This window comes from Aplidium turbinatum, chromosome 3 (genome assembly GCF_918807975.1).
Source record: "Aplidium turbinatum chromosome 3, kaAplTurb1.1, whole genome shotgun sequence".
Taxonomy (NCBI): Eukaryota; Metazoa; Chordata; class Ascidiacea; order Aplousobranchia; family Polyclinidae; genus Aplidium; species Aplidium turbinatum.
In genome coordinates, this window is record NC_137474.1 from 404393 (window position 1) to 430539 (window position 26147).

At 40.4% G+C, this 26147-nt stretch overlaps 2 protein-coding genes across 2 annotated transcripts in view; both read right to left on the reverse strand.

Moving 5' to 3' along the window:
* Window positions 1-939: 939 nt before the first annotated feature.
* LOC145765995 (uncharacterized) lies at window positions 940-16570 on the reverse strand. Its single transcript, XM_082577648.1, has 10 exons — window positions 16553-16570; window positions 13135-13292; window positions 12197-13059; window positions 11190-11278; window positions 8745-8926; window positions 7412-8274; window positions 7154-7315; window positions 5669-5830; window positions 3775-3864; window positions 940-3192 (listed from the first exon to the last, which is right to left on the reverse strand). The coding sequence occupies exons 1-10, from the start codon at window positions 16568-16570 to the stop codon at window positions 2441-2443; spliced, it is 3339 nt and encodes a 1112-aa protein (XP_082433774.1). The 3' UTR covers window positions 940-2440.
* A 6793-nt stretch (window positions 16571-23363) lies between these two features.
* Window positions 23364-26147, reverse strand: part of LOC145767319 (prominin-2-like) — a 47148-nt gene continuing 44364 nt past the window's right edge. Inside the window, exon 20 of the mRNA XM_082579115.1 lies at window positions 23364-24301. Within this exon, the coding sequence (XP_082435241.1) occupies window positions 24256-24301 (46 nt within the window). The 3' untranslated portion in view covers window positions 23364-24255. The remainder of the gene's footprint in view (window positions 24302-26147) is intronic.

The window sequence follows — 26147 nt, forward strand, 5'->3', positions numbered from 1 at the left end:
GACACACATTCATTTTAATTTCGAAACAATTTTTTCTAAAATTTGTTGAGTAATAATTGAGTGAGCGCAATTGTTCAAAGAAAGGCGGCCGAGAGAAAGAAACCGGCCGCCTAACTGTCCAGTGCCAAAGGTTTAGTAAATCAAGAACCTAATCTTGTCATTTATCTAAATGTGTAAACATTCGTTTTGTCAAAATATATTCCCCAGCAATCTGCGTTTTTATCAGAACTAAAAAACAACTTGAATGTCGACAACGCGATTCAACCTTCCTCAACGAACTGGCTCACTGAACTTTCTGACGCTGTACAACAGCTTATAGTAGAAAACTTCGCTGAAAAAAGGAAGTTTCAATACTGACGTTTCGACAGTTGCCGTAATAAATGTTTTTCATCCTCAAAATGAGAAATTTGAGGCACACCTGACATACTATAAACAAGTCACCTCGAGTGCCTTTGTCGAGGCTTTAACCTGCAAAACTCAGAAAACTAATTGTCAGTACGTCGACAATGATCGTTGTGCCTGAAGTGTATTGCTTCCCTCGGCAGACGCTTTCAGAAAAGAGCGCGACAAGCTTGGAACAATCCTGCAGGGCGAAGAGAACTTGATACCATCTCATTGTGACAACAACAATGTCTTCGTGGAACTCATTGTTTCCAAAACGAGTGCCATCTCCGCGGGTGTTTAAACTTGAAGAAAGCGCTTTCGCGTCAAGTTATTTTGACATCATAGAACGTTAAAACAATGAAACTTATCACAATTAATGTATAGCGACGGATCGCTAATCAATGTTGGCCCTTGGTTGCGAAAGAGCTGCCAGGCTGAAATCGAAACGCGAATCAGCTGAAAAATAACACATCCACTCCGTACTTACACACGTCATATGCAAATAGAGGGTTTTGATTGGCTAGCCAATATTGAGCATGAAAAAAGTCGTGTTTCTGTTTCAAAGCATCACTCGATGGTGATTGGTCAACGTCACACAATGCTTTCATTTACAACTGTGACATCACACAAGCACATTCTTATATTTCTTTCAAGCAACAATGAAGTAAATGACTTTGTCTTTAGATTAGACAAGATATTATTACGTGGCAACGTGGTTTTCAGATGATGAAGCTTTTCAAATTACCACAAAAAATAGTTATAAGTTTGAAAAACATCCATGAACGCAACTACAACGTTAAAACTGCCAATGAAGCACCTAGAAGGCTGATGACGTTGAGGGAAGTCCCATCAGGTTCGATTGACGTCATATTACGTCACCTTACATTATACTTTAGAATCCACTTGGTTATCCCCCAACGAAGGAATAATTTGGGTACAAACGTTATGTTATAAAACAAGTTGCGATCATATTGTAGCTATTCTAATTTGACTCATCACCAAATAATTTTCACTGACGCTTTATTATTTGAAAATCAACGCCTATCATCAAGGCGCCCATTCCATCGATATGCTACACAACTTGTGGATAAGAACTTCAGCTGCATGGAAACATGGGCCCAAGAATGGAACGAGCTGCCACATATCCCTCCCCAGTTTTCAGTTATACCAGCACTCTCCATCCCTCCTGGAGCAGACCTCTCAAGAAAGGCATGGGTCACATTGAACAGGATCAGATGTGACGTTGGCTGTACTGGAGCTAATTTGTTTAGGTGGGGGTTGCATAATTCGCCGATATGTGTCTGCGGAGCGGTAGAACAAACAATGCAACACATACTCCACGAATGTTCCATCTTACGACCCCCAAGTGGAATCACTGGTATTCGACAACTGGACCCAACTACCGTATCTTGGCTGCACGAGGAGGCATTGCCAATCTAAGCTACTACAAGTCAAGCGAGAGAAGAAGAAGAATTTGAAAATGACAAGAATTAAGGTTAAAAAAAGCAAATCAAAGTTGATTCTTCATACTAAGTTCCATGATGTCATCCCTACGTATGTTCAAAATTTGGCGGTATCACAACAGATAGCCATCTCATTATTCATGTCACTATACGGAGACAATGGTGTTTTCGAAATGATTTATGGAAAATAATAAGGTGTCTGTTTTTTATCCCGATAGTTCAGGCGGATATATTTATTCCTTTACGAAACAAAATTTTTCACAGTATTTCACGAGGTCTGATTTCAAAGAAGTTTTGCAATGAATCTTATATAGTTTTACAACTAATGAGAAATTCTTATTTTGAAAGACTTCAACAGTATCCTTGGTTGAATTTCTTGCTTTTCATTGGTTTATGCTTTCCAGTGACTGAAGAAGTTGTTCTACGGTAACAAAATGTTTATCAGAAAATTATGCAAGCTCCGAATTTGGCCAGTTTTATTTATTTTACGATAAGGCTTCGATAAGACAATACTTTGATATTCGGAGACTCAGTGTCAAAAGTCTAAATAAGTGTAAGACTGGATACGGGTGCCATGGACATTGGACAATCATTCACATGATGATCTTGATTGCCTCTTCTGATTTCTGTCGGTTCTTGAGGGCCGCATCAATCCACTGCTTCTTTTCATCTGCAGAAAGATTTGTTCCTGATCTTAGCTCGGAAATTTCGTGGTCTCGCAACCCGAGCGCTTCTTCAAATCTTCCCATCTTGTGGTTGACACAGGCTTTTATGTTGTAACAAAATGCAGAGAGTTCGTTCTTTCTGTTGGCACCCCTCAATGATTCAAGCATCGATAAACACGTGGTCACCATATAAAGTGATTGTTGATACATTTTGCAAACGCAGCAAGCACGGGCAAGATAGAGGCAACACCAAATCTTCATCTCTGTTTTGCGTTTGTCAGGTTTGATGTTGATAGATTGCAGTCTATCCTGACACTTCACAAACGCTAAGCAACAACGCTTTTTTACTTTTCTTTCAGTTCCTACCATAGCGAATGCTGCTGCATTGAGAACTTGGCAACACTGGAAAACCTTTACGAATTTTGTTTCCAATTCTTTAATCTCTTCGCAAACTGTCAGACTCCATAAAATTAAATTCACTGATATCTCACACTTTGATTTCTTAATGAACAATTTGCTGATGCATATGACGTCATCCATAATGACGTCAGCAGTAATGACGTCATCAGAGGATATCAAAATGGTGGCTGCAGAAGTGAGCTTTCGAGTTTCAAGTAGAGCTGAAGAGACTTCGTTTCGTTCCAGCGATGTTTGAACAGACAAGAGAAGTTGATGTGCATCTGAAAAAGAATTCATAGAATCAAGTCTATCCGCCGCGTCATGACAGGAGTTGGTGATTGCAGACAACAGAAGGCATTTGTTCGTTCTCGCTGTTGCGCTCCATTCGATTGTTGTCGGGACAAACACGCGTCCAAATAGGCAACTCTTATTTGTTAAATTGTTTCCATCAGTTAATCCAAACCCTTACACTTCCAATTCTAATCGGGAGCAATCTATTTTCTCGATTGCTTGCAGGCCGCAATTATCTGACACAATCAAAACAAATCTTCAATGAACAGCCTGCGGTAGAACTAATATCGCCCCGTTGGCTCAGTGGTTACGCGCCAGGCTCAAGATCACGCGCCGCAAGTTCGTCTCTCCGAGTGTGCGCTTGAGCAACGCATTTCAGGACTGCTTTCCATTCAGCGGCACCTAGTGAATGGAATAATTCTCCGGCAATAACATTTCAACAATCGGAAATTTCACTCTGCCAATCTCGGTAACCGGCCCTTCGTCAAGAGCCTCTACAAGTATGCGAAACTACCAGGAATAACCTATCAAGGTTTTGTCAGTCCAAGGGTAAAGATTCAAAACCAACCAACCCATTTTTTTCCGTTGGGTAGTTTTTAAATTGGAAACTCTGGTTGTTGTGGCAGAAGTTTTCTTCTGTCGAGATCTGGAACTGGCTGGGTCTGCGGAAAAGAACAAATTGAAAAACATTGACGTAACAACATGTCTAATGATGACAACATAATTGACGTTGTCCACTGTCCAGCCATAAAGCCGGCTATTACGGTTGCCATACGTCAGGATTTTCCTTCACATGTCGGGTTTAGTGTTCAAGTCTACATAAGAGAAAAACCTTAAAACGATGTTTAAATGTCTGAGATTTTACATTCGAACTGTGTCCGAGTCCATGATTCAGAATGGCAGCGAAAAAGGAAAGCCAAAACTTTTGTATGGTGACCAGCTTTATTACAAAGATTATAGTGCACTTAACGCATGAGGGCAAAAACTACTTATTGGAAATTTGAGCATTTTCAAAGGAAATGTCCTGCACGAATAACAACAGGGGCGCCTTAGAGAGAGTATTGTTTATGAACTGCATAAGTTCTTTGGAGGATGTCACAAAATAATATTTTTATACATGTTATTAATCTGCTGAAAACTAACAGTTGGTGCAGTAAAATGCAACGATTCTTGCAGTTTTTGTTTATTGTTCTTATTTTTTACGTTTTTACAAAAAGCGATGACGCAATGTACTTTGAAAGTTTTTTAAATTTATACAGTAGCTCCCGCTTATTAAGCCCACGATTAATAGGCCTGCCCGCTTATTAAGCCCAATTTGGTCCGATCCTGAATTACTTCTATTTATTCATGTAACAAAAAAACCCGCTTAATAAACCCAATTTTGGGATCAAATTTGATTGAAGTTGTGTAAAAAAGCGTCACAATTTATTAGTGTTTGTTTTACTTTCAACAATGTTGCGCTTTATTACGCTGCTAATTCAGTTCTTATTATTCTGTGATTGCTGGATTGTACAAAACACGGCTCATTGCTGACACAACTCGCAAAAGCAAAGAATTTTCGGAGCGATGCAAAAGTTATGGAGTTTTACAGGAAAGAACCGATTGTCGTTTGCAGTGGTTGAACAGACTTAGCAACTTTTAGTCATAGTACTGTCGGGTATGGTCAATTAAGTGTATAGAAGTGGAAGAAATTCGTCCCCCGCTTAATAAGCCCACAATCGTTCGTTCTCGAAGTGGGCTTAATAAGCGGGGACCGTAAACGTGTTTGGCACAAAGTTTCTTCAACGCGAGTGAAACGAATTTGTCAGAGAATGTACCTCATCAATTATGATAACCCTCGGCAACACTGCTGGGGGCAAAATTACGAAGCGACCATACACACCAACTAAGTGCGCGCAATATTGACCTTGCTTGACATGGTTGGTGGTTATTTTAGTTGCCATGGTGATAAAAAGATGCTGAGCAGTCTTCAAATGACATTGTGGAAAATGTTAATTTATTGCAAGAATCTTTATCCTGGAACTGAAAAAACTTCATTGAGAGCTTAATCCTGGCAGTTTGGCATACTTGTAGAGGCTTTGAACCACTGACTCAGGCCCGATCACTCAGATTGACAGAACAAATTTTTCGCCTTCTCGTTGAAATTTTGTTTTCTGCGAATTATTCCTTCCACTGAGTGCCACTCTAGGTCGACTCCCGGTTGTGCGCTTGATCAACGCATTTCATGACTGTTCTCCATTCAGCGGCACATAGTGAATGGAATAATTCCCAGGCAACAACACTTCAACAATCGGAAACTTCACTTTTCCAATCTCGGTAACCGACCCTGCGTCAAGAGTCTCCAATAACCAATCAAGGTTTTGGCAGTCCAGGGATAAAAATTCAAAACTAACCAAAATACCGGTACCCATGCCGTGTCACAACGCGGATTGGATCTTCCATAGATGTAACCGCTTCCATTGTTACCTTTTAATGGTTTCGCCACATCGATTGAAGGGCCGTTCTTGATGGGCCCTTTCGGTAGCAACGGCACGCCAACGTCGAAGGATTCCCACTGGATGGGCTTTGTGTTGGAAGCGCTGGACTCACCGACCGGCCAAGCAGAGGTAGTGGGTTCCGTGCGTGGTTCTGCAACAACAGATGTTTACAATATGACTAAAAGCACGCACAATGTCGCAAATGTTCGTTTTTTGTGCGTGCCCTTGGGAAAGGCAATAATACCACCTTCAGAAATCAACACAATAATAGTAACACTTCAACTTTATTTGGAATTTAAATGTCGCTTTGAAACTGCGTTTTGATAACAAAATCAAAAGTATATAAAGTGACTTGAGTTAAAATCAAATTAAAGTTCATTTATTTCGAAGTCAGTGTGAAGCTTAATATAGGCTACTGCTCTTCCCTTTGTAGACAAAATAGGCAAAAACCTTTCCATGCATTGTTTTCACCCCCCGAAGTGCAATCGATAGTCAGCGCAACTTGTGCAAACATTGACCTCTCAAAGCCGCAACAACAGATGAGTGCCACACTGACAATTCATAACCACGAAACATACAAAATAATATACAAAAAATGCCCTTATTGATGTAACAAAAACAATCTAGCATGTCAGTTTCATCTGCAACAATAATATTAACCCACCATGTGAAAAAATATAAAAATAAGTATGAGCACCCCAGATTATTGTAAATGGCACCCCAGGGTGCTCCCGGCACTTTTGTTGGAAAACAATGCAAAAGGCCTTTAACACTGTAAAGAGATAAACGTGGCTAGTTCTTTTCTCTCAGCCGCCTTTACTTCAGCAACTACGCCCACCCAATTTATTACACCCTGGGTAGAGGTGAGCAGTGCTACAACAACCAGCATAAGCTGGGAGTCAAACCAGGATTGCATGATTTGAAAGCGAGTGCCTTATCCGCCTTAACCATCCCACCGCCATGGTGATGAAAACATGATAAAAGATACTGAGTGGTCTTCAAATAACAATGTGAAATTTTGTTACATTGATTAATGTCTTTCAGTGCTGCAGCTGGGAGCATTTAGTTTCTGAGCGTTTTGTTTAAATTAAACAAACTAAGTTGAAAGGTTGTCATTTCAACAATGACAGTTAGTCCAAGATTGATTGTGGAAATATTTTCTGGCTGAGAAAGCTTGTATCTGGTACTTTCGGATGCTTGTGGTGAATTTGAACCAATATCTCAAGTCGACCATCGAGATTGATGCAATGAAGTTTCTGTTAATCATTCCATCCACTTGGTGCAGCTGAATAGAGAGCTGCTTTTGAAGTTCGTAGCTGAAGCGCACACTCCGAGATTCGAACCCGTGTTGCTTAATCTTGATATTGTTTTCATCAATGCAGCTTGCTCACATGTTCGAGATGGACATAGAATATCTCTGTAGTGTCACAATGCGGATTGGATCTTCCATAGATGCAACCGCTTCCATTGTTACCTTTCAATGGTTTCGCCACATCGATTGAAGGGCCGTCCTTGATGGGCCGTTTCGGTAGCAACGGCACGCCAGCGTCGAAGGATTCCCACTGGATGGGCTTTGTGTTGGAAGCGCTGGACTCATCGACCGGCCAAGCAAAGGGAGTGGGTTCCGTGAGTGGTTCTGCAACAACAGACAATCACATGTTTACAATATGATTAAAAGCACGCACAATGTCGCAAATCGAAAAATGGATATCAAAGCAACACGTCATCTTACGATGTGATTTCGAAAATAGATCAACTTGCGATAGAGGAATGCATTCGTATTGTTCCTTCAAGGGATTCCGAATCTGCTGAGCATCAATCGCGATTGACGCGCTTTGCTTGACCTTAGACAATGGGACATCATCCAGAACCGCGTAAAGTCGGTTCTTGATCGTGACCATGTTGGGACGATCCTTGGGGTTTTGCTCCCAGCAGTCCATCATTGCCAACCTCAAAGCTTCCAAAGCTCGGACTTGATCAGAATCTCCATCTCTTTCAACTTCACTTTGATAGTTGAAAATGTTTTCAAGATCAGGTCTTTGGCCGCTTTTTATTCCGTCTTTGTAAACAACCAATAGAGTGGTTGATCCGATGGGAAGTTCCCGGGACAGAACCACGTACACCAAGATACTGAAACTGTAAACGTCATCGGTAGGCTTCATCTTCTTGAGTGGTTCTCTGAGGAGTTCTGGTGAAGCGTATATCTCTGTATACTGATTACTATCGTCATTGGAATGTCCAGTTACTGTTCTACCTCCAGTATGTGAAGACACTTTAGCGCTTCCAAAGTCAGAGATTTTGCAATGAAGATTTTCTGTTAGGAGAACATTTTCCGCTTTGATATCTCCATGAACAAGTTGCTGATTTCTGGAAAAGTTGTGAACAAAACTTAATCCGTTTGAGATCTCAGCGCACATGCGCAGTCGAAGCAGTGGCATCAACTTGACATCTTCATCTTGCACAAGTCCCATTAAGTCACCAGCAGGAAGGAATTCCGTCACAATCGCAACCACATTCGACCATTGTGTCCATCCAAAGATGCGGATCACATTCTCGTGGTTGGACTTCTGGAGGCATTCCACTTCGCTTTTGATCCTGAAAAGAAAGCTTCAATATAAGTTTCAATAAATAGATTGTTCACAGCAACCAACAACATATTGAGTCTGCTTCAAGTTACCAGTTGTAAACTGAGCAAATGGAGGTTGAGCAAGTGACAACTGAGCTAGAAACATTTCAGCAAGTGGCTGAAGCTGGTAAATGATGAAACTGAGCAAGTAAAAACTGAGCAAACCGAAGCTTGGCATGTCACAACTCAGCAAAATTAGTTTAACAAGCTATGACCAAGCAAGTTTTAGCTGCGCAAGTAAATCTCATTTTCTGACTTGACAGTAGCTGAAATGTAAGTGCTAAGTTGAAGCACTTGCTGAGTTGTCGCATGCCGGGTGGTCCGACGACTTAACGTATTCTACTTCCTGCTTTGCAATTCCACAAATATCTCTCAAACGCAAGAAGAAAACCTGATGCCATGTATGTCACTTTTGTTTTATTGCAAGTGAGGGATTTACTTTTTCTCCAATCTTTCAAAACTATTTCTTCCACCGTGGAGTTGGAGTTCAAAGCACTTTAGCGCCACCACATGATACACTTCGTGAAAACAAGAGAGTACAACCCCAAACGAACCGCGGCCGAGTTCTCGCTTGTTTTGGTTGACTGAACATGTCAGTTCGTCGCAGTCCAATCTTCTTATCTGCAAAAAAATGTACTTTTGATAATCGTTATTGTACAAAATATGAGGATGAGTGAATGGGTGATGGCACTTTTTAATAACTCAGTTTGAATAAACGGAATTTCAAAACAAATCTTTTTATTTTTCTACATAATCTCCTGTATTTTCACCCACTTACTCCACCTCGATATTGTATTGTGTCTTACGTTGATTTTATGAGTTGAACCATCAACAAGTTCGTAGCACCCTTTTTATTCTTCACAAATTCAGATTTAAACTTCCTTCAACCTTCAAACTTTTCTTGCTGAGTGGACTAAACAGCAAATTAAATGGTGCAAGGTCTGGGCTGGATCTTGCAAAGATGTGTTAAAAGTTTCCAGATTAAGTGAATAACTTTGGTCATGATTTATGTTGAAGTGTGGGGCTTTTGCCTTGTCTTGAAGAGGAATTACATTTCTGAACTGAAGCCCTCAATCTGAGCCAACTGACGTTTCAAAAATGAAACTTTTCATAAACGATTGGGGCAAATTGTTCCATAAGATAGACGCAAGTGTCGGCCAATTTTATCTGAAGTTACTTTCTATCTAAATCCTGTTTTTTTCTGCCTAGACTACTTCTGAACTAGAGACACTCATTACACGATTACACTCGGACCAACTTCTAGAATTAATAATTATGCTTTCGAGTACACCTTTCAATGTATGCACTCTTGAAGAAGCGTGCTCTAGGCGTTGAGAAGGTTGCCTTACGTTCTTTGCATTCTACACAGAGTATCATTTGTTTTTACGCTCTCCCAAACAAAAGCATCATAAATTTTCTCTTACCAACTTTGAGCAATTTGATAGCATCTCGGACACTTCAGCTCATCGTCCTATATGCAGTGCAGTGTTGCTGCGATGGTGACTTCAATCATAATCATCGCAGGAAATTTTAGTTTCATGGCTCCAAAGCCCCGAAGTAATTGAGAACGTCTCATTACATATTGACTCACCTTAGCATTACATCTTTTCACGTAGAATCGATGTAATTGTTTGTGCTTGTTTTGTTGCACTCCTACAACGACTTGCTGTTTACAACCTGAGACCGCAGTAGCTTTAACAGGGGTCCTAGAAATCTGCGTCTAGATGACGTTGGCGCCCAAGAACCTTTCTACAGAAAATGGCCAAGAAACCATCAAATATTCTTTAGATATAATTTCCAAGTAACACAATTCGCTGTTTTGAAAACAACTTTTGCTTCTTTTTTTGGAGAAAATCTATCAAACCCGCCTCCTTGATAATTTCATGTTTTATTTTCGCTCTTGAGATTTTTTGAGCTGTTTTAAGAAGCTGGAAATATTGAGACCGGGCCCAAATCTTCCTCTCAACGTTCCTGTGCATCCGCAGCGTCTACAAACCGTGAACAAACTTATCACAGAACAATAGCATCACAATGTTTTTTATTTGCTCATAAGTGATGATGGTTCATCCAAGGTCCTGCTTCAAGAAGACGCGAGAACAGTTGAAACTGGTGTGTGGCACAACACCATGCTGAAGGCCCAAATGATGTCATCTTTGGGTGTAACTGTAAATAATGTCATATTTTGGACGGAGATGCCATCATGATGTGGGCGCACATGACGTCATGTTTTGGACGCAGATATTCAACGGTTGACGCTTGATAGCTCAATTGGTTAGCGTGTCACTTCTGGAACGAAGAAGCTTCAAGATCAAGCGGCGCTGGTTCGACTCTCGGGAGTGTGCGCTTGAACAACGCACGTTAAGGACTGCTCTTTATTCAGCGGCATCTAATGGATGGAATAGTTCCCCGGCAACAAGACTTCAACAATCGGAAACTTCACTCTGTCAATCTCGGTGACCGGGCCTGCGTCAGTGATTCAAAGCCTCTACAAGTATGCGAAACTGCCAGAATTAAGCTCTGCAAGAAGCTTTCCCAGTCCGAGGATAAAGATTCAATCAATCAATCAATCAATCAATACTCTGCCTAGTATTTGAATTTATTGACACTTTGTTGATATTTGGTTGCATTTGCTCAGTCGGACAAGTACACAACTTTCCAAAAGAAAAAAGCTACGAGGTCCGATGCTTCAACTCTCAGGACGTTTACTTGGACAACGCAATTGACGGGTAGTTCTCAATTTACGTAATGGAAAGAATAATGTACAAGTGGCACAATTTCAACGATACCAATCCAACTTTGCAAGTCAATCCCAGTGGCGACCAAATTTCAAAATGTTTACGTCATTTACAGATTTTCGATTGTTCAAGTAGCAAAACATTCTAACCTCTAAGGGGGCATGCTGTAAATTTGAAGAGAGAACACGGGAACTGTTGGGTCTTGGTGCAGAATCGAGAATTTGTACACTGGATGGCCCTGCAGTGGAAAAATAGTAATTATTGTGATAATTATTTGCGATCGATCAATTTGCACTGTCGGACATGGACTCCAGCGCTGAGAGCAATGTAATTTCATATCTTGGTTCTCGGGTCCACGTAAACGGAACAAGCGACAGGGAGGTGACAATGAGATGTCAGACACAGACGGAAATGAAAATGCTGCGATGGCCTTTGCGTGTCCAAGTCGGATGCATGGATTGCGTCGGCTGAGTATCAGAGTGGTGAGAACGTCTGGGCAACGTGCGAAAGGACGTGGGTTCGACACCGCTCCAGAGCACGCGGCTGTGTCTCGGCAAAGACACTTAATGGCAAGCCAAAATAACGAAAGCAGATGACTCAAAGACTAATATGTCACTTCGCTGTTTCCTATTGTGTTGCATCTATGACCGCAGTGTACAGTTTGTTGTCGCAAATAATAAAAACATGAATTATATCTGGGGTTGACAAAACAGGACCGAGTGAGAAATGAAAGGATCAGAAAGAGAATGCAAGTTGGAGATCTGGAAGATAAGTTGAAAGAGACACAACTTTAATGGTCGGGTCACGTGGTAAGGAGAGATGGAGATTATGTCGGAAAATGAATAAGACAAAAAGAAGTTGGCAAACGGAAGCGAAGAAGGCCGAAAAGATGATGGATAAACTGTGTGGCAGAAGATATGGAAATTGTGGGAGGGAAGGATGAAGATGCTGCTGACAAAGTGATGTGGAGGACTGAAATTTGCACCGGCCACTTGAAGTGGGAATAAAGCCAGAAGATTAACATGAAGAGCAATGTAAGTTATGCTGCAACAAACCCTTGCATGATCTTGCTTGGCTGCATTTCTACTGTCTAGATATCAACAACCTAAACGATGCATGACGTCACTGGGAATAATAGTACGATGAAACCACTTACGTTGTGGTTTCGAAAATAGATCAACTTGCGATAGAGGAATGCATTCGTATTGTTCCTTCAAGGGATTCCGATTCTGCTCATCACCAATCGCGATCGACGCGCTTTGCACTACCTTAGATAATGGGACATCATCCAGAACCGCGTTAAGTCGGTTCTGGATCGTGACCATGTTGGGACGATCCTTGGGGTTTTGCTCCCAGCAGTCCATCATTGCCAACCTCAAAGCTTTCAAAGCTCGGACTTGATCAGAATCTCCATCTTTCTCAACTTCACTTTGATAGTTGAAGATATTTTCAAGGTCAGGTCTTTGGCCGCTTTTTATTCCGTCTTTGTAAACAACCAATAGAGTGGTTGATCCGATGGGAAGTTCCCGGGACAGAACCACGTACACCAAGATACTGAAACTGTAAACGTCATCAGTAGGCTTCATCTTCTTGAGTGGTTCTCTGAGGAGTTCTGGTGAAGCGTATATCTCTGTATACTGATTACTATCGTCATTGGAATGTTCAGTTACTGTTCTACCTCCAGTATGTGAAGACACTTTAGCGCTTCCAAAGTCAGAGATTTTGCAATGAAGATTTTCTGTTAGGAGAACATTTTCTGGAGATATGTTCCCATGAACAAGTTGTTGATTTCTGGAAAAGTTGTGAACAAAACTTAATCCGTTTGAGATCTCAGCACACATGCGCAGTCGAAGCAGTGGCATCAGCTGGACATCTTCATCTTGCACAAGTTCCATTAAGTCACCAGCAGGAAGGTATTCCGTCACAATCGCAACCACATTCGACCATTGTGTCCATCCAAAGATGCGGATCACATTCTCATGGTTGGACTTCTGAAGGCATTCCACTTCGCTTTTTATCCTGAAAAATGTAGCATTAACGATAAGCAATGTGGTGTGCTGGTAATTGTTACAACACAATGTGTGTTGCTCCTACCGCTTAACGTTGTTTTCTTCGCGTTGTAGATCGAAACACTTTAGCGCCACGACCTGATGCGTATCATGAAAAGCAAAAATTACAACACCGAACGTCCCCTTGCAAATGATCGCCTTCTCGGCTGAACACAATAGCTCGTCGCTGTTGAACTGTGGAACCTGCAAAATCATCTTCCAATTATTATTCAATGTAACAAGGCTTTTGAAAAAAAATTGCAAAATCTGAGATTTGGATTTTTATCCTCGGACTGATAAAGCTTATGATAAGTTACTCCTGGAAGTTCCACATACTTGTAGACTTTCAACCACAGCCGCAGGCCTGGTTGCCGAGATTGACGGATTGAAGTTTCCGGTTGTCGAAGTCTTGTTATCTGTAAAATATTCCATCCACCAGGTGCCGTTGAACAAATTGAAGAGCTGTTCTTGAAATATGATGATCAAGCGCACATCCCAAGATTCGAACCAGTGTTGCTTGATCTTAAAGTTTCTTCGTTTATAAGGTTGGATGCAGCCAACTGAGCTATCGGGGCAGACAATCTGATCAAGCGAGAGGTGCTCAACTCCTCACATAATGAGTTAGCATCGCACTTAGAGGGCAGCTCTTCATTCATTGGAACCGAGTGGAAGCACAAGCTTCCACTCCAAACGAAATAACATCGAAAACTTCAAGCACAACCAAGGCTATGAAATCGGATTCGTATATTTTTTGCCCCATTCCAAAGGGCTGGAGAGTAGGAGGGAATTTGACGTGTCCGGAATCGGAGTGGGCCAGTTATAAACCGAGGAGTCGGAGTCATATAATTTTCGCCCAACTCCAGCACCCTGTTCAAATATATTTGCGATTTTCACGAATGCATTGCGTTAGCCACAGCCCGAAATGTAGCACATTATCAAAGTGTAGGTCAATAGGTAACTATTTTGGGATAACAATTTCTTTTTACAGTTTGTGGACGCTGACTTGCATTGATTTTTGCTCTTTGTTGCCAGCACAGACTTTCAAATTCAATTGTAAGTTGGCTGCTAACTTAATAAAAGTGTCAAAGGAAAACAGAGAGTTCAAGTCTACTTGGGAAGAAGGGTTTCTGCCAAGAACAATGATAGGCCTAACCACAGACGCAGGGTCTGGTGTGCATGCAAGTAATGTCTGTTCTGAAGGTTTCATTAAAAAAACTTTGCACTGAAGATGAGCTCCATGTCCGGTAGCACAGTCATTTGCGAAAACACCTTCTCAGTTATGAAGCCATTGAAAAGCGACAGCAGGAACTAGGGAAACCTTGAAAACAAACCCAGTTTCTTTACACTCAGCAATAAGGCTTCACAATTTTAAAACAAGTTTTGGTGCCTTTCTCTACTTCTTCGGACGAGTCTCTGGTCCGCTGGGTAGTAGCCTATACCAGAGGTGCACATGGTTTGGGTCTTACTGTTTTGTAACGGGTCCTGATTTCCTTTTTTTTTTTCATGGAAGCAGATTTTAAATGTGCAATTGTGCATGCCATTTTAAATGTTAAACACAAAAACGTAAATTTTAAATAAGCTTCATAAAACTCTTGGGACACCTCTGGTTCTTAGTTTTCTATCGATGTTTTTCGGTCAACTTTGCTATTTACTTGTGGATTCTATTAACAGTATGGTAGCCTACCCTACGATCAAGGCCACCTTATTCATTATTGGAGTTTTAAAATACGGTAGCCTACGCAAAAAGTAAGATTTTTACGAATTAAATTAAAAAACAAAGTAGCTAACCATTTGTCACTTTCTTTAAAGGATCAAACCCTATACTCAACCCTCATCCTAGAACAGTGGTTCTTAACTCGGGAGGCAGGCCCCCTAGGGGAGGCATCAACCATCTTCCATAGGGGCGCGAGCTTTACCATGATATTTAATCTTTTTGCATGATTTTTTTCATGTCTTGTACTATTATTTTTGGCCATGTAGATATTTTTGAAAACAGAAATCACTGCCAGGGCTATGTGCTGCAAACAAGCGGAGTTTTTGTTGTGCTTGCTCTGCAATCGGACTTCGTTACAAACAAAATCAATTAAACGTCATTTATCACGAAGCCTTAGAATCCAAAACTTGTCTTCCAGTGAAGCAAAAGACTGTTTTGAACTTAATTATCAGTCAATTTCCCGAAATCTTGGGTTTTGTAAAAGCCGGAGATATTTGCAGTCGTCTTTTCAACTTTTTGTTCAAGAATGTGCAATTTTATCGCAAAACCTGGCTTTGCTATGCGCCTGTTTGATGGTTGCCCACAGAAATAGCCAAAAGAACACGTTGATTGAAACTTCTATATTCAAACTTTACATATGGAAGAGCCGAGTTGAACAAAGACTCAGTGAGCTTTAACTTGGATGCTGCACTTGTAGATACAGTAGAACTCGGTTAATCCGGATTCGATTTGACCGGCGATTCCATCCGGATTAGGCGAAGATCCGGATTAACCGATGACGGTTCTATCAAGCCTGACGTTACCTACTGTAGATAGAAGGGTATCGGTAAAAATCACCGAAATTGAACGCATTAGTGTGGTCATCTGTCAATTCCGAGACGCGTGATCACCATATTAGCGATAGAATTCTTTTGAAATGCAGTATGCATGTAAAACGAATGTATTTGTAGACTCTGCGTCTAATGCAAGAACACACTGGCAAAAATATCTTCAGACATGCGTGTCGGAATAATCTGTAGTCACTCAAAACTTTTGAAAACAGTTACAGAAGACGAGTTTCTTTGGAAAACTTACAAAAAATCAAACAAAGTCTTCTATTGGAAAAGCATCACCGACATACCGCCGAAAATTCCACCGACATCTTTTCAAGTTACAGTACGAGTTTGGGCATTTGCGCACGAATTTTGCGTTAGGGGGCATTACTGTTCATGAAAAGAAGAAATCCGCAATAATTTATTGCGTCACATTAATGGAACAATAGATAAGAAATTTCTCCAATAAGCCACGTTACGTTTTAGCATAAAATGGCAAAACTGTCGGGAAAATCCGGATAAAGCGATAGAGAAAGCGCAACTTTTGTCCGGAATAGGCGAAGATCCGGATTAAATAATCCGGATAATCCGAAGTTGTTTCTCAAGAAAAAGATTACAAATCATTTGTACTTCCAGTTTCATCCGGATAAGGCGAAGATCCGGATTAACCGAATCCGGATTAACCGAGTTCTACTGTAGTAGCTTTGAATTTGAGTAGGTGAATCAAGCAGCAGCTCAACTAAATAGCAAACAACCAAGAAATAATTTTCTTTTGAAGCAACAACCATGAAATAATTTTCAGATATGAATGAAAACCTGGAAATCTATTTATTGTCTGGAAATATTATTTATTGACATCACAAAAAAAGAATATTATTACCGGTAGCCTACTGTAGACTAAGCTACAAGTGTCACAAAAATAATTTAGTCAAGCTTACTTCAAAATCCAAATCCATCCTTCTTTCTCTTGCAACAAAGAATTAATACTCAAGTTTGGAAAAATATCTTTCTTCACACGAGTACACACAAATAAACCTGATTTAACGAACAATCTCGTTACGTGATTGTCGATAACTCGCTGTGATTGTCTTTAAAAACAATCAATAATAAGGCCAAAAAAGAGCTCAATAATTAAACTATTAAGATATTATGCAGCCATGTTCAAACATTATTAGCATTGTAAAAAGTTAAAATACAAGATCTGGTGAAACAGCCCAAAAGTTATGGGATTGTCAAATCATTTACTGAGAGAAAATTGTTGTTTCGTCTGTTGGAAGCTGAGCACGGTACAATTTATAAACCATACGAATAAAATAACCTCATAGCAATCTAGACACCACAACAGACAGAAAGCAGCGAAAGACTGATTAGCAGTGTTGTACGTTGACGCTGAGGCTAGCGCCGTCAGTTTATTTTTTAGTTGACGGAAGTGATAGCGCTGTCAACTAGTTTGCCGATTTTAAGCGTCAAGCGCTATGCGTCATTTTTTGTTTTCATGGAAAATCTCATTTCACAATGTATTCTGGCCAGTTCGACTCATCCGAATTACTGGCTTTCGCGTTGGTTGGAATGGCTCCCTGGATTACAAGCGGAAGAAGTTCGCCAAATGGTGATCACTCAAATCGTGAGCAGTAGCCTACCCACCGAAAACGAGAGATCAGAGAAAGAAAGCGAAAAATCAATGAATGTCATCGCGGAGGTTGAAGATACTTTATTTCAAGAGCTCTATGCCCCTGAAAAGAGCAATGTTGGTGCAGTGGACCTCGTTAAAATAAGATTTATATAGCCTATGCTAAGCCATCACAACGCACTTGGAACAGTGATAGGCTACCTTTCGAGTAAACGTTTTCAAGACTTGTTTTTGAAACACAACACACCAATACCATTCAGCGCTGCTGTGGAACGCATGTTTTCGCTTGGAAAGGACATTATATGCGTTCCAAACGCAGCAGAGTGTCAGACAAACGTTTTGAAATGCTTGTGTTTCTACAAGGAAATAACTAATAAGCTAAAGCAGCTCTTTATTTATATCTATTGTTAGCCTACACTTGGTTGAAATACTTCCGCTTTGTGAGACCCTGGCTAAAATAGCGCTGACGCCATCAATTTCTTTGAGAGCTGACGCAGTACTTTACGCCGTAAAGTTTTTAAGCAATTCGCGCTGACGCTGTCAATTTATTTCATTGACGCGTACAACACTGCTGATTAGTTTCTAGATACAGGCTAGCCTATCTCCAGTGAGCTGAAACATCCAATGAAGATTAGAAACTAGGTATTCAATAAAAGTATTCAACCCAGTGAAAATTTTAGATTCAAGTTCACCAAACCGGTGATCATACCCATCTCTGATCACAATTAATTATAATTTCCAACCTCAAAGTTTTCAAAAGCAACCCTCAATTTATACAAATCGGACTTAGACAGCTTAATCCTGGCAGTTTCGCTTAACTTACTTGTAGAAGCTTTGAGCCACTAACGCAGGCGCGGTCACCTAGTTTGACAGAAAGAGGTTTTTGATTGTTGAAGTCTGGTTGCCAAGGAATTATTCCATCCATTAGGTAACGCTGAATGGCGAGCAGCCCTTAACGTGCGTTGCTAAAGCGCACACCTCAAAAGCCGAAGCAGCGCCGCTTTGTTTTGTAGTTTCTTCCTTTGTGAAATCAGGCGCTTAACCAACTGAGCTAGGGGAAATGTCAAACTGCAATGTAGGCTGAGCTGGTTGTAAGCTTCGAGTAACCTGAGGTGGGCAGTAGCGCGCTACGTTTGTAGCATTGCTACTTGTTTGATAGCTTTAGTCCACTAGTAGCCTAAAGCGTCGCCACATTTTTGTTAGAGTATCGGCTACAGTAGGTCGCAACTTTTTTAATGTAGCGGAAAGGCGCTACATTTATTTTAGTCGTAGCCTACTCGCACTACTTTCCAATTTAAAGTGAAAAAAATAACTCCTTTTAGAAGATTTTTCATGGAAACACTGCGTGAACAAATCAAAGCGGAAATCATTGGTAGACACTTTTAACGTATAGACAGTTTTCTTCGCGAACCATCTGCCACCATTGTGCCTCAACCGGTTAAGAAAGGTGGGACAACTTTCCTTATGAACTCAACCGATTGTAGCCATTAAGGTCTTTCTTGCACTCAGTTCAGTTACAGAAAACAAATGTTGGCAGAGGATGGAAATCGAACCTATGCTATCAAAATGCCTATGTCCTTGCCCTGTAACCCATAAGGCCACGTTGTTGGTGGAAATACAATAATGTACTCGGTATCAAAAAATCTTTCTAGAAGTACGCTCAGAATACTTCGTGCTGAGTCACATGACTGAAATCAACTGATTTGCAAGAAAAACTGCCCAATGTTAAAGTGCCCACCGAAATCATTCGACCATAGCGGGAAACATCAAGCCACGTTGATACCGACAAGAGTGACACCAACACCAGTCACGACTCCGAGCAGTGCCGGTCTTAGGGTATTTCGGGCCCTGTGCTGAATATGCTTTGCGGCCCAAAATGACAATGATCCAATTCAGTAGCGTAGCTAGGTGTTTTGAAAAGGGAGGGGGTTATGACGGCCGGAGGGCGAAGCCTGACAGCGTGCTCGCCGAAAGCGACACCCAGAAGTGGGGAGTCTGGGGAAAATTTTGAAAAATTACTTTGAATTTGGTGCATTCTGAGAGCATGTTCAACAAAAATACCGGTACTTGCTTGTGAATCAAATTAAATTTTAAAATTACTGCATTTTCTGATAGGGACAGTAAATTACAGTATGATCTACAATCCCTAATTTTCTGAGTAAATTGCGGGCCCTGTGCGATCGCACGGTTTGTACACCCCAAAGACCGGCACTGCTCGGAGGATAAAGTTTTTGCTGTGTTGGTGTCATCGCATAAAACCTCGGTTATGGAAAGAAACATCAAGTGTGGAGGCCTTTTTCACACAGAAGTTGGTCCTTGGGAGCTTTCCTAGTGCCGATTTATGACGTCGCTTTATACTCTTTAAACGACACCCCAATTCTTTCCAGTGCTGCTGTTGAGAGATTTTTGCTGAAGCCAAAACGGGCTGGACTCAGCGCCTCGCATTTTGAAATGCTCGTGTTTTTGAAAGATGCCTGACAATAAATTTCACCTGGAACGTGTTTTCTTTTAAGACTTTGAAATGTAAACGAATAATATCGTTCGTTTTTAAGGTCATTTTGACGTCACAAAATGCTTCCTGTGTCGTTTTAAGTTTAAGAAAAACGTAGCGGTAGTGCTCGCTACTTCAGCCGGAATAGCGGGTGCCGGGTAGCCCGCTACCTTTAATGCAGCAGGTGCCCACCTCTGCGAGTAACTCAAACCCATCAGCAACAACTCAATTCTTGCCGAATACTTTCTGGTTTCGACTGCAATGAAAAGATCACAAATGTTTCCTTTCAACCAAACCGGTTGATCAAGAAACTCGAGGCAGTCTATGACGTCAATCTCAACCCGCAAGCGCAAACCTCCATCCGAGAAATCTTCGGTATTCTCAATAGTTCAGTTCAGACTTAAACTCAATAAAACCTAGGTCGCCTGGGTAACTGGTTTTGAGTTTGTTTTAACTTGTGCTAACCTGCAATGGCTCTTCTCATCCAAACCACAATCGCTTGTCCAAGTCTGAGGTTTAATTAGTTTTTTGTGGCTTCCTTCCTTAAAGATTAATCTATTGTGTGGGTCAGACAATGAAACTAAACGTCAATTATCTCTGGAAAAACGTGATTGTAATGAAGCTGATACAAAACCTTTGTGTATGAAAGCTCACCTGTTCTTTACCGTACATTGTGCTACACAGAGAAAGAAGTGATGTCCTAATAAGGTGCGCTCAAAAAAAGAGAGGAAAAGTTTCAAAATTAAAACACACAATATTCTGAAGTTTTCCTCACTCAGATCTGCCCAAAAAAGAACATGTGCCTCCAAATGGTCTCCACGCTGGTGATGGCTTTAAACACAGTATTTTCCACTTAGATTTGTGTTCAGGCCCGGATTTAGGGGGGGCAGAGGGTGCAGATGCCCGAGGCCCCCTTTTGAAGGGCCCCCTGACGTGGAAAAGATGTGATTTTGTGTTATTATTTTTTTTTCAGCCTTTAAAGTTTCTGCAAAATGCTGTGCAGTGCTGGATTAATGCTACTGTAGACGTTGGTCACAGCGGTAAACCATAATCTCTTCGTGGGAAAATTGTAACATAAAATTCCCAAATCCGTTCGTCTGTATGTACTGACCGAAAAATAAACACACTTTCGAAACGTCTATTCAAAAGTGTATTCCAGTAAAACTAGCCCACGGCTATCGAAATGACTGGTGCAACGCCTTACACCTCTAAGAACTGTCACTACAATACAAATTACTTGGATAAAAGACGGAACTTTTGTCCAACTAGCAAGCACTAAGCCAACAGTTAAATGAGCGGCCAACTTTCAAGCAATCATTTTACGAATGACCAGAATAGATATCAATATCTCAAATTCACGTATGCAGTACTGTGACGCAATAATGAAAGACAATTATGAAGTCATTCAACAGGTGTTTAAAGCTGATGTAATCCAATGTATTCATGTTTAAACAGGTTTCAAACCGAAACAGGCCCAAACAGGTCCAAACAGGTTTAAACAGGTTTGACACAAGTCTCATTAACGATGGTGGAATTTTGGCACATTTTCTAGCAACTTCCATGACGTAATATTCAGTAGACTTGAACTGTTTTTATATGACGTTTGAATAGGTGAAAATTGTCGGGAACAGACGTAGAGGTGTTTTTTTGCACGGGTCCCCGATCTAAAAGTGCCCCGGGCCACCCATCAGCTAAATCCGGCCGTTTGTGTTACTGTAGCAGTCGTCGATGGGACGACAACACTTCTGGGCATGATTATGGCGAGAAGTGATCAGGATACGACAATCTTCGCTATCGATTCGTTTATTGATTCATTCCAACATATCAAGCTTGACGTTGACGACAGAATCGAGCACCGAATGAAAAACGGTGTCCGACGTTTTTTCGTAAACTGAATACTGAAAAGTTTGGGTGTTCATCAGGACAATTATCGTTTCTAGCACTAGTTGCAACGTTCATGTGATGAAATTGAAAGTAAAATTAACAACAAACAAGATGGTTTATTGCTTCACTGACGTTTATTGCTTCACTGACGTAAACAGTTGTTCGTAAAATTAATTCTTCATAACACAATTCTTCGTGCATGCAATTGACCATAATAGTAATTGTTCGCAAACAATTTTTTGTAAAGCAGTCCGAAGATTTAATTTTGCGAACAACTGCTTACGAACAATTTAGGCCTACCTATCACCATGAAAAACACCGGAACGACTTAGCCTACAGTAGGCTACTGTAACAGTCTCACCACCAGAAATTAACACAACGCTCTGTCGTCCTACATTGCCAGCTTGACTTCAAAAATAAAACTTCTTCTTGAATGGGTGAGAAGTCTCTAGTCTTGATTAGAAAAGCGCTACTGTGAGCATTGTAATCGCTAAACGCAAACACACAAAGTAACATAACATCAAATCTACGTGTGCAAGAAGCACCAGCCAGAATGTGATTAGGCATTCTTACGTTACAACAATTCAGTAGACAATCCCCTCAATTCAATTCCCTAGATTTCTAAGCGAGACGCGAGATTGCGCTAAAAGCCAGCGGTAGCGGTATTTGTACAAATCAAATGGATTCCAGGGTTCTGACGCGACGCCAGTGGAGCAAAGCGCGTGACGTCATAGAGAGTTCTCGGGCGCTATCACCAGCCTGTGGCGTAGCTCAAACTTCGCTGCATTCCACTTCGTGCTTTCACCAAATGAGAACTCATTCCCGACGTTATTTTCCATATGAACAACCCTGGACTCGAAACACTTTGTTTTCTTGGGTTTTGAGCCCAGGGGATTACTGCGCGAGTCTCGGTTGCTTGGAGTACCCAGGCAGGGGCGTGTCATTGCCCCCCTCCCTCCGGAAATATTTTAAATAAACATTTCAACCTGTGTAGCAACATCTTTTGACAGAGTTTTACTACTGATTTACGCTGAAAATATGCTACTCTCAGAATGAGCAATTTCAAGGTTTTCAAAATTTTCTGGGGTCTTCAGACCCCCTACGGGTGCTTCACCTTCGCCGACTTGTTGAATGCAAATAAATAAAAATAAAAGTTTGGAAAATGTTTGAGCATTCAAAACAAAGACAAAATAAAAATTTACTTGAGTGACATAATTCCATATAAAATACCATGTCACGTGATGAATCCAACAATAATTTCTTTCTAGTAATAATTTTTGTTTGCAAATTAAATTTGCAAACATGGTGATGCTTTGATGAATCGATCAACAGCCGCTTTAAATTAACTTTGAAATAAGCAAGACTTGGGCTACCGCTACTGAAAAACAGTTTAGCCGAAACTTTTGAAAAATATCTGGCAACACTTAACTTTAAAACAAGTTTTTCTTGGCAAACAGCTGAGTATCCCATACTTCTAGAAATCCCTATTATATTCATTGAAAATGGTGGATTTGATTGGTCCTGACATAGACATGTAGCAGTCATTACAACTAACCCGAACCTTTCCTTGTATGAGCCAAGACAAAGGGATTTGCCAGACAAGTTTTCCTTTTTATCAACCGAAGCGAACCTTATCACCATAAACCGGTGGCTGCGACAACTTAGAAGCTATCCGACTAAACCACTAACTAAAGGACGACAACTTATATTTTGATGTTTTTTTGCAAAGCAGTTGAAAGTAAAATCCATCAATGAAAAATATGTTCAACTTTTTATGCCCTCTGCAAGCTCTTCATATCCCTTCTCCAATTTAGGAGAGATTGTTGTAAACCATAAACAGACATAACTCAGCAACAACACTACATTTAACATTATAAAAACAAAAAACAAAAAGCGAACGTTTCGGCTAGTCATATAGCCCTTTTCAAGCCTATAAAAAAATACATTTTTAAAAGAAATGCTAAAGAATCATATAGTATCACAGCAAAAATATGGTCAAATCTAAACATTTGAGAAACTGCCTCGCTCAACAAAATGATAACTGAAAATTACACAGCACAACGGGTCAAGTATTTCAGAGGTAAAATTAATTGATTGTTCAGACAAGGACTCAGGTAGATTACGCAAGAAAGACAGAAGCACAACACGAGATAGTTGCACAAAACAAAGTAAATGCGAGAAGCACAAGACGTGATAATTCAATCAAAAACTGCTAAAAGGTAAGAAGCTCCGCAAGCAAATAATTGCCTGTTGAGCCCTCGCTTTTTTTTTGCTGTGATACTATATGATTCTTTAGCATTTCTTTTAAAAATGTATTTTTTTATAGGCTTGAAAAGGGCTATATGACTAGCCGAAAACGTTCGCTTTTTGTTTTTATAATGTTAAATGTAGTGTTGTTGCTGAGTTATGTCTGTTTATGGTTTAAAAGAGTTACCTCTCAGTCTCTACCCAAGTTGTATTGTTGTAAATATTAGAAAACAACCGAAGCAGACCACACAGATCGATAGCTCTCTAATGCAGCTCAATACATTCCAACAAACACAAGAACGAAGTAAAACGTCTCCCCAAAACCAACCGATTCCCCACCAGGGGACAGCATTAAAGATGGCCCATCCTCTTCTGGCGTGAGAATGACGTCATTCCTGGATGGCAGGATCAATGGTGTTATTCAAACTTTTGGGTCTAGAAAAAGTTTAGTTTTGTTAGAAAGTTGAGGTGAAACATTCACATGAGATTGAGATGTGGTGCCCTCAATGCATAGCCGTACGAGACCAAACCATTTTGGAGGGGCAAAACGTAAATTTGCCCAAATCTGCACGCTTTTATAGAAATTGCCCAAATGTAATGTATGCGGTGCAGGATAACAGTAAAAAACTAACATAACAAGATCCCCAGCAGTGGCGTAGCCAGGAAGTTTGAAATGGGGGAGAGTGTTTTGACGCTTATGGCGACACCCAGCGGCGGGGGGTCAGGGGGGCCTCCCCAGAAAATTTTGAAAACTTACTTTGAATTTGGTGCATTCTGAGAGTATTTTCAACAAAAATGTGGGTATGAATATTCCTGTAAAATGGTGCTGTCCGGTGGCATAGCAAAAAAATAACATCATGTTTTCTTTGGCATTTTTCGGAAATAAAGCTACAAGTCTCTATGTTTTCTTGTTGCTAATTCCTAGCTGAGATATTTGAATGTTTGGTAATGGCAAAACTCGCTCTTTTCATGTTTTATTTAAAATTAGGCAAACTTTGTTTTAGAGGCATAGACTGAAAGCATCATTCTCAATTTCGTAACGTCACACGTGTGCCAAAGGGGGGGTTGCAACCCCCAAAAGCACCCCTTCGGCTACGCCACTGATCACCAGCTAGCTAGAATTTCTTACCAAGTAATCAAGATAGTACAACTGAATTTATCTTTGAAGATGCCTTGCTTGTGCATTGCGATGCTTCTGCACTTTGGCATGGTAGGTAGGTAGGAGTAACAAATATTGTTTTACACACCACAAATAAAAAACAACCCCACTTAAATATTCAGTTGTGATGTCATAAAAGACTCAGAAAAATAAACATTGCAGGAAACCGGCTCAGGGTGACCATGCGGATTCAGAAAAAGTACATAACAATAGAGAAATTATAATTAAATGTAATAAAACACAGACATACTACTTCTGTTCAAATAAACTTTGTTCAATCAAATAAAGTAGTTTTGATGATACAAATTTTAGTGCAAAAAATAAAAAGGTTTGGCAGCACTACTTCTAAAAATATAGTTAGGCTAGGTAATTTGATGACAAAAATAACTAATATATTCTAAGTTTGCATACAGACAGACGGTGACATAGGATTCAAAGAACCCAATTAGCCTAACAGTTTGTATTTACATTGATTCAATGTCTGAATATTGAATAATGTTCAATCGTCGGATTTGCAGAAGGCTGCAGAAGGCGTCGTTGGATTTTCAAAAAATTGCCGAATAGGGAACTCGCCGAAAAAGGCTCTCGCCGAATAGTAGCAGAACCTTTTATAAAAGTAACCAAACAAAGCTAAGCAACACCTTAACATTACTTTTAACAGGTATAACATTTTTTGTTAAATGTTGTGGTGTTGCTTAGCTATGTCTGTTTATGGTTGAAAAAGTACTGTAACCTCTCTACCCGAATTGTTTTATAAAAGTACCGGTATTCACCAGATTTATATAAATTCATATTTTGTAGTTGCCCAAATCGAGGTGATGCATTTATGGACATCATGAAAAAATTAAAGACTTTGTAAATTTTGATGCCGAGGCAACTGCATCATGCCAATTTGGGCAGTTTTATAAATAGACTATGATCAGATAATTTCACATTTTTTTGTTGCCCAAATCTAAACGATACAGCTATGTAAATGGGAAAAATTAATGAATTTGTTCATTTTGGGGAAACTGCCTCACGCTAATTTAGACAGTTGCATAAACAGACTAATCAGTTTCATCAGATAATTTCATGTTTTTAGCTGCCCAAATCAACACGATGCATTTGTGAAAATTAATAAAA

Coding starts and splice junctions, on each gene's coding strand:
- LOC145765995 (XM_082577648.1), bottom strand. Junction 13,060..13,134: donor GAAGAAAACAACGTTAAGCG/GTAGGAGCAACA, acceptor TACATTTTTCAG/GATAAAAAGCGAAGTGGAAT. Junction 5,831..7,153: donor TGTGGCGAAACCATTGAAAG/GTAACAATGGAA, acceptor CTGTTGTTGCAG/AACCACGCACGGAACCCACT.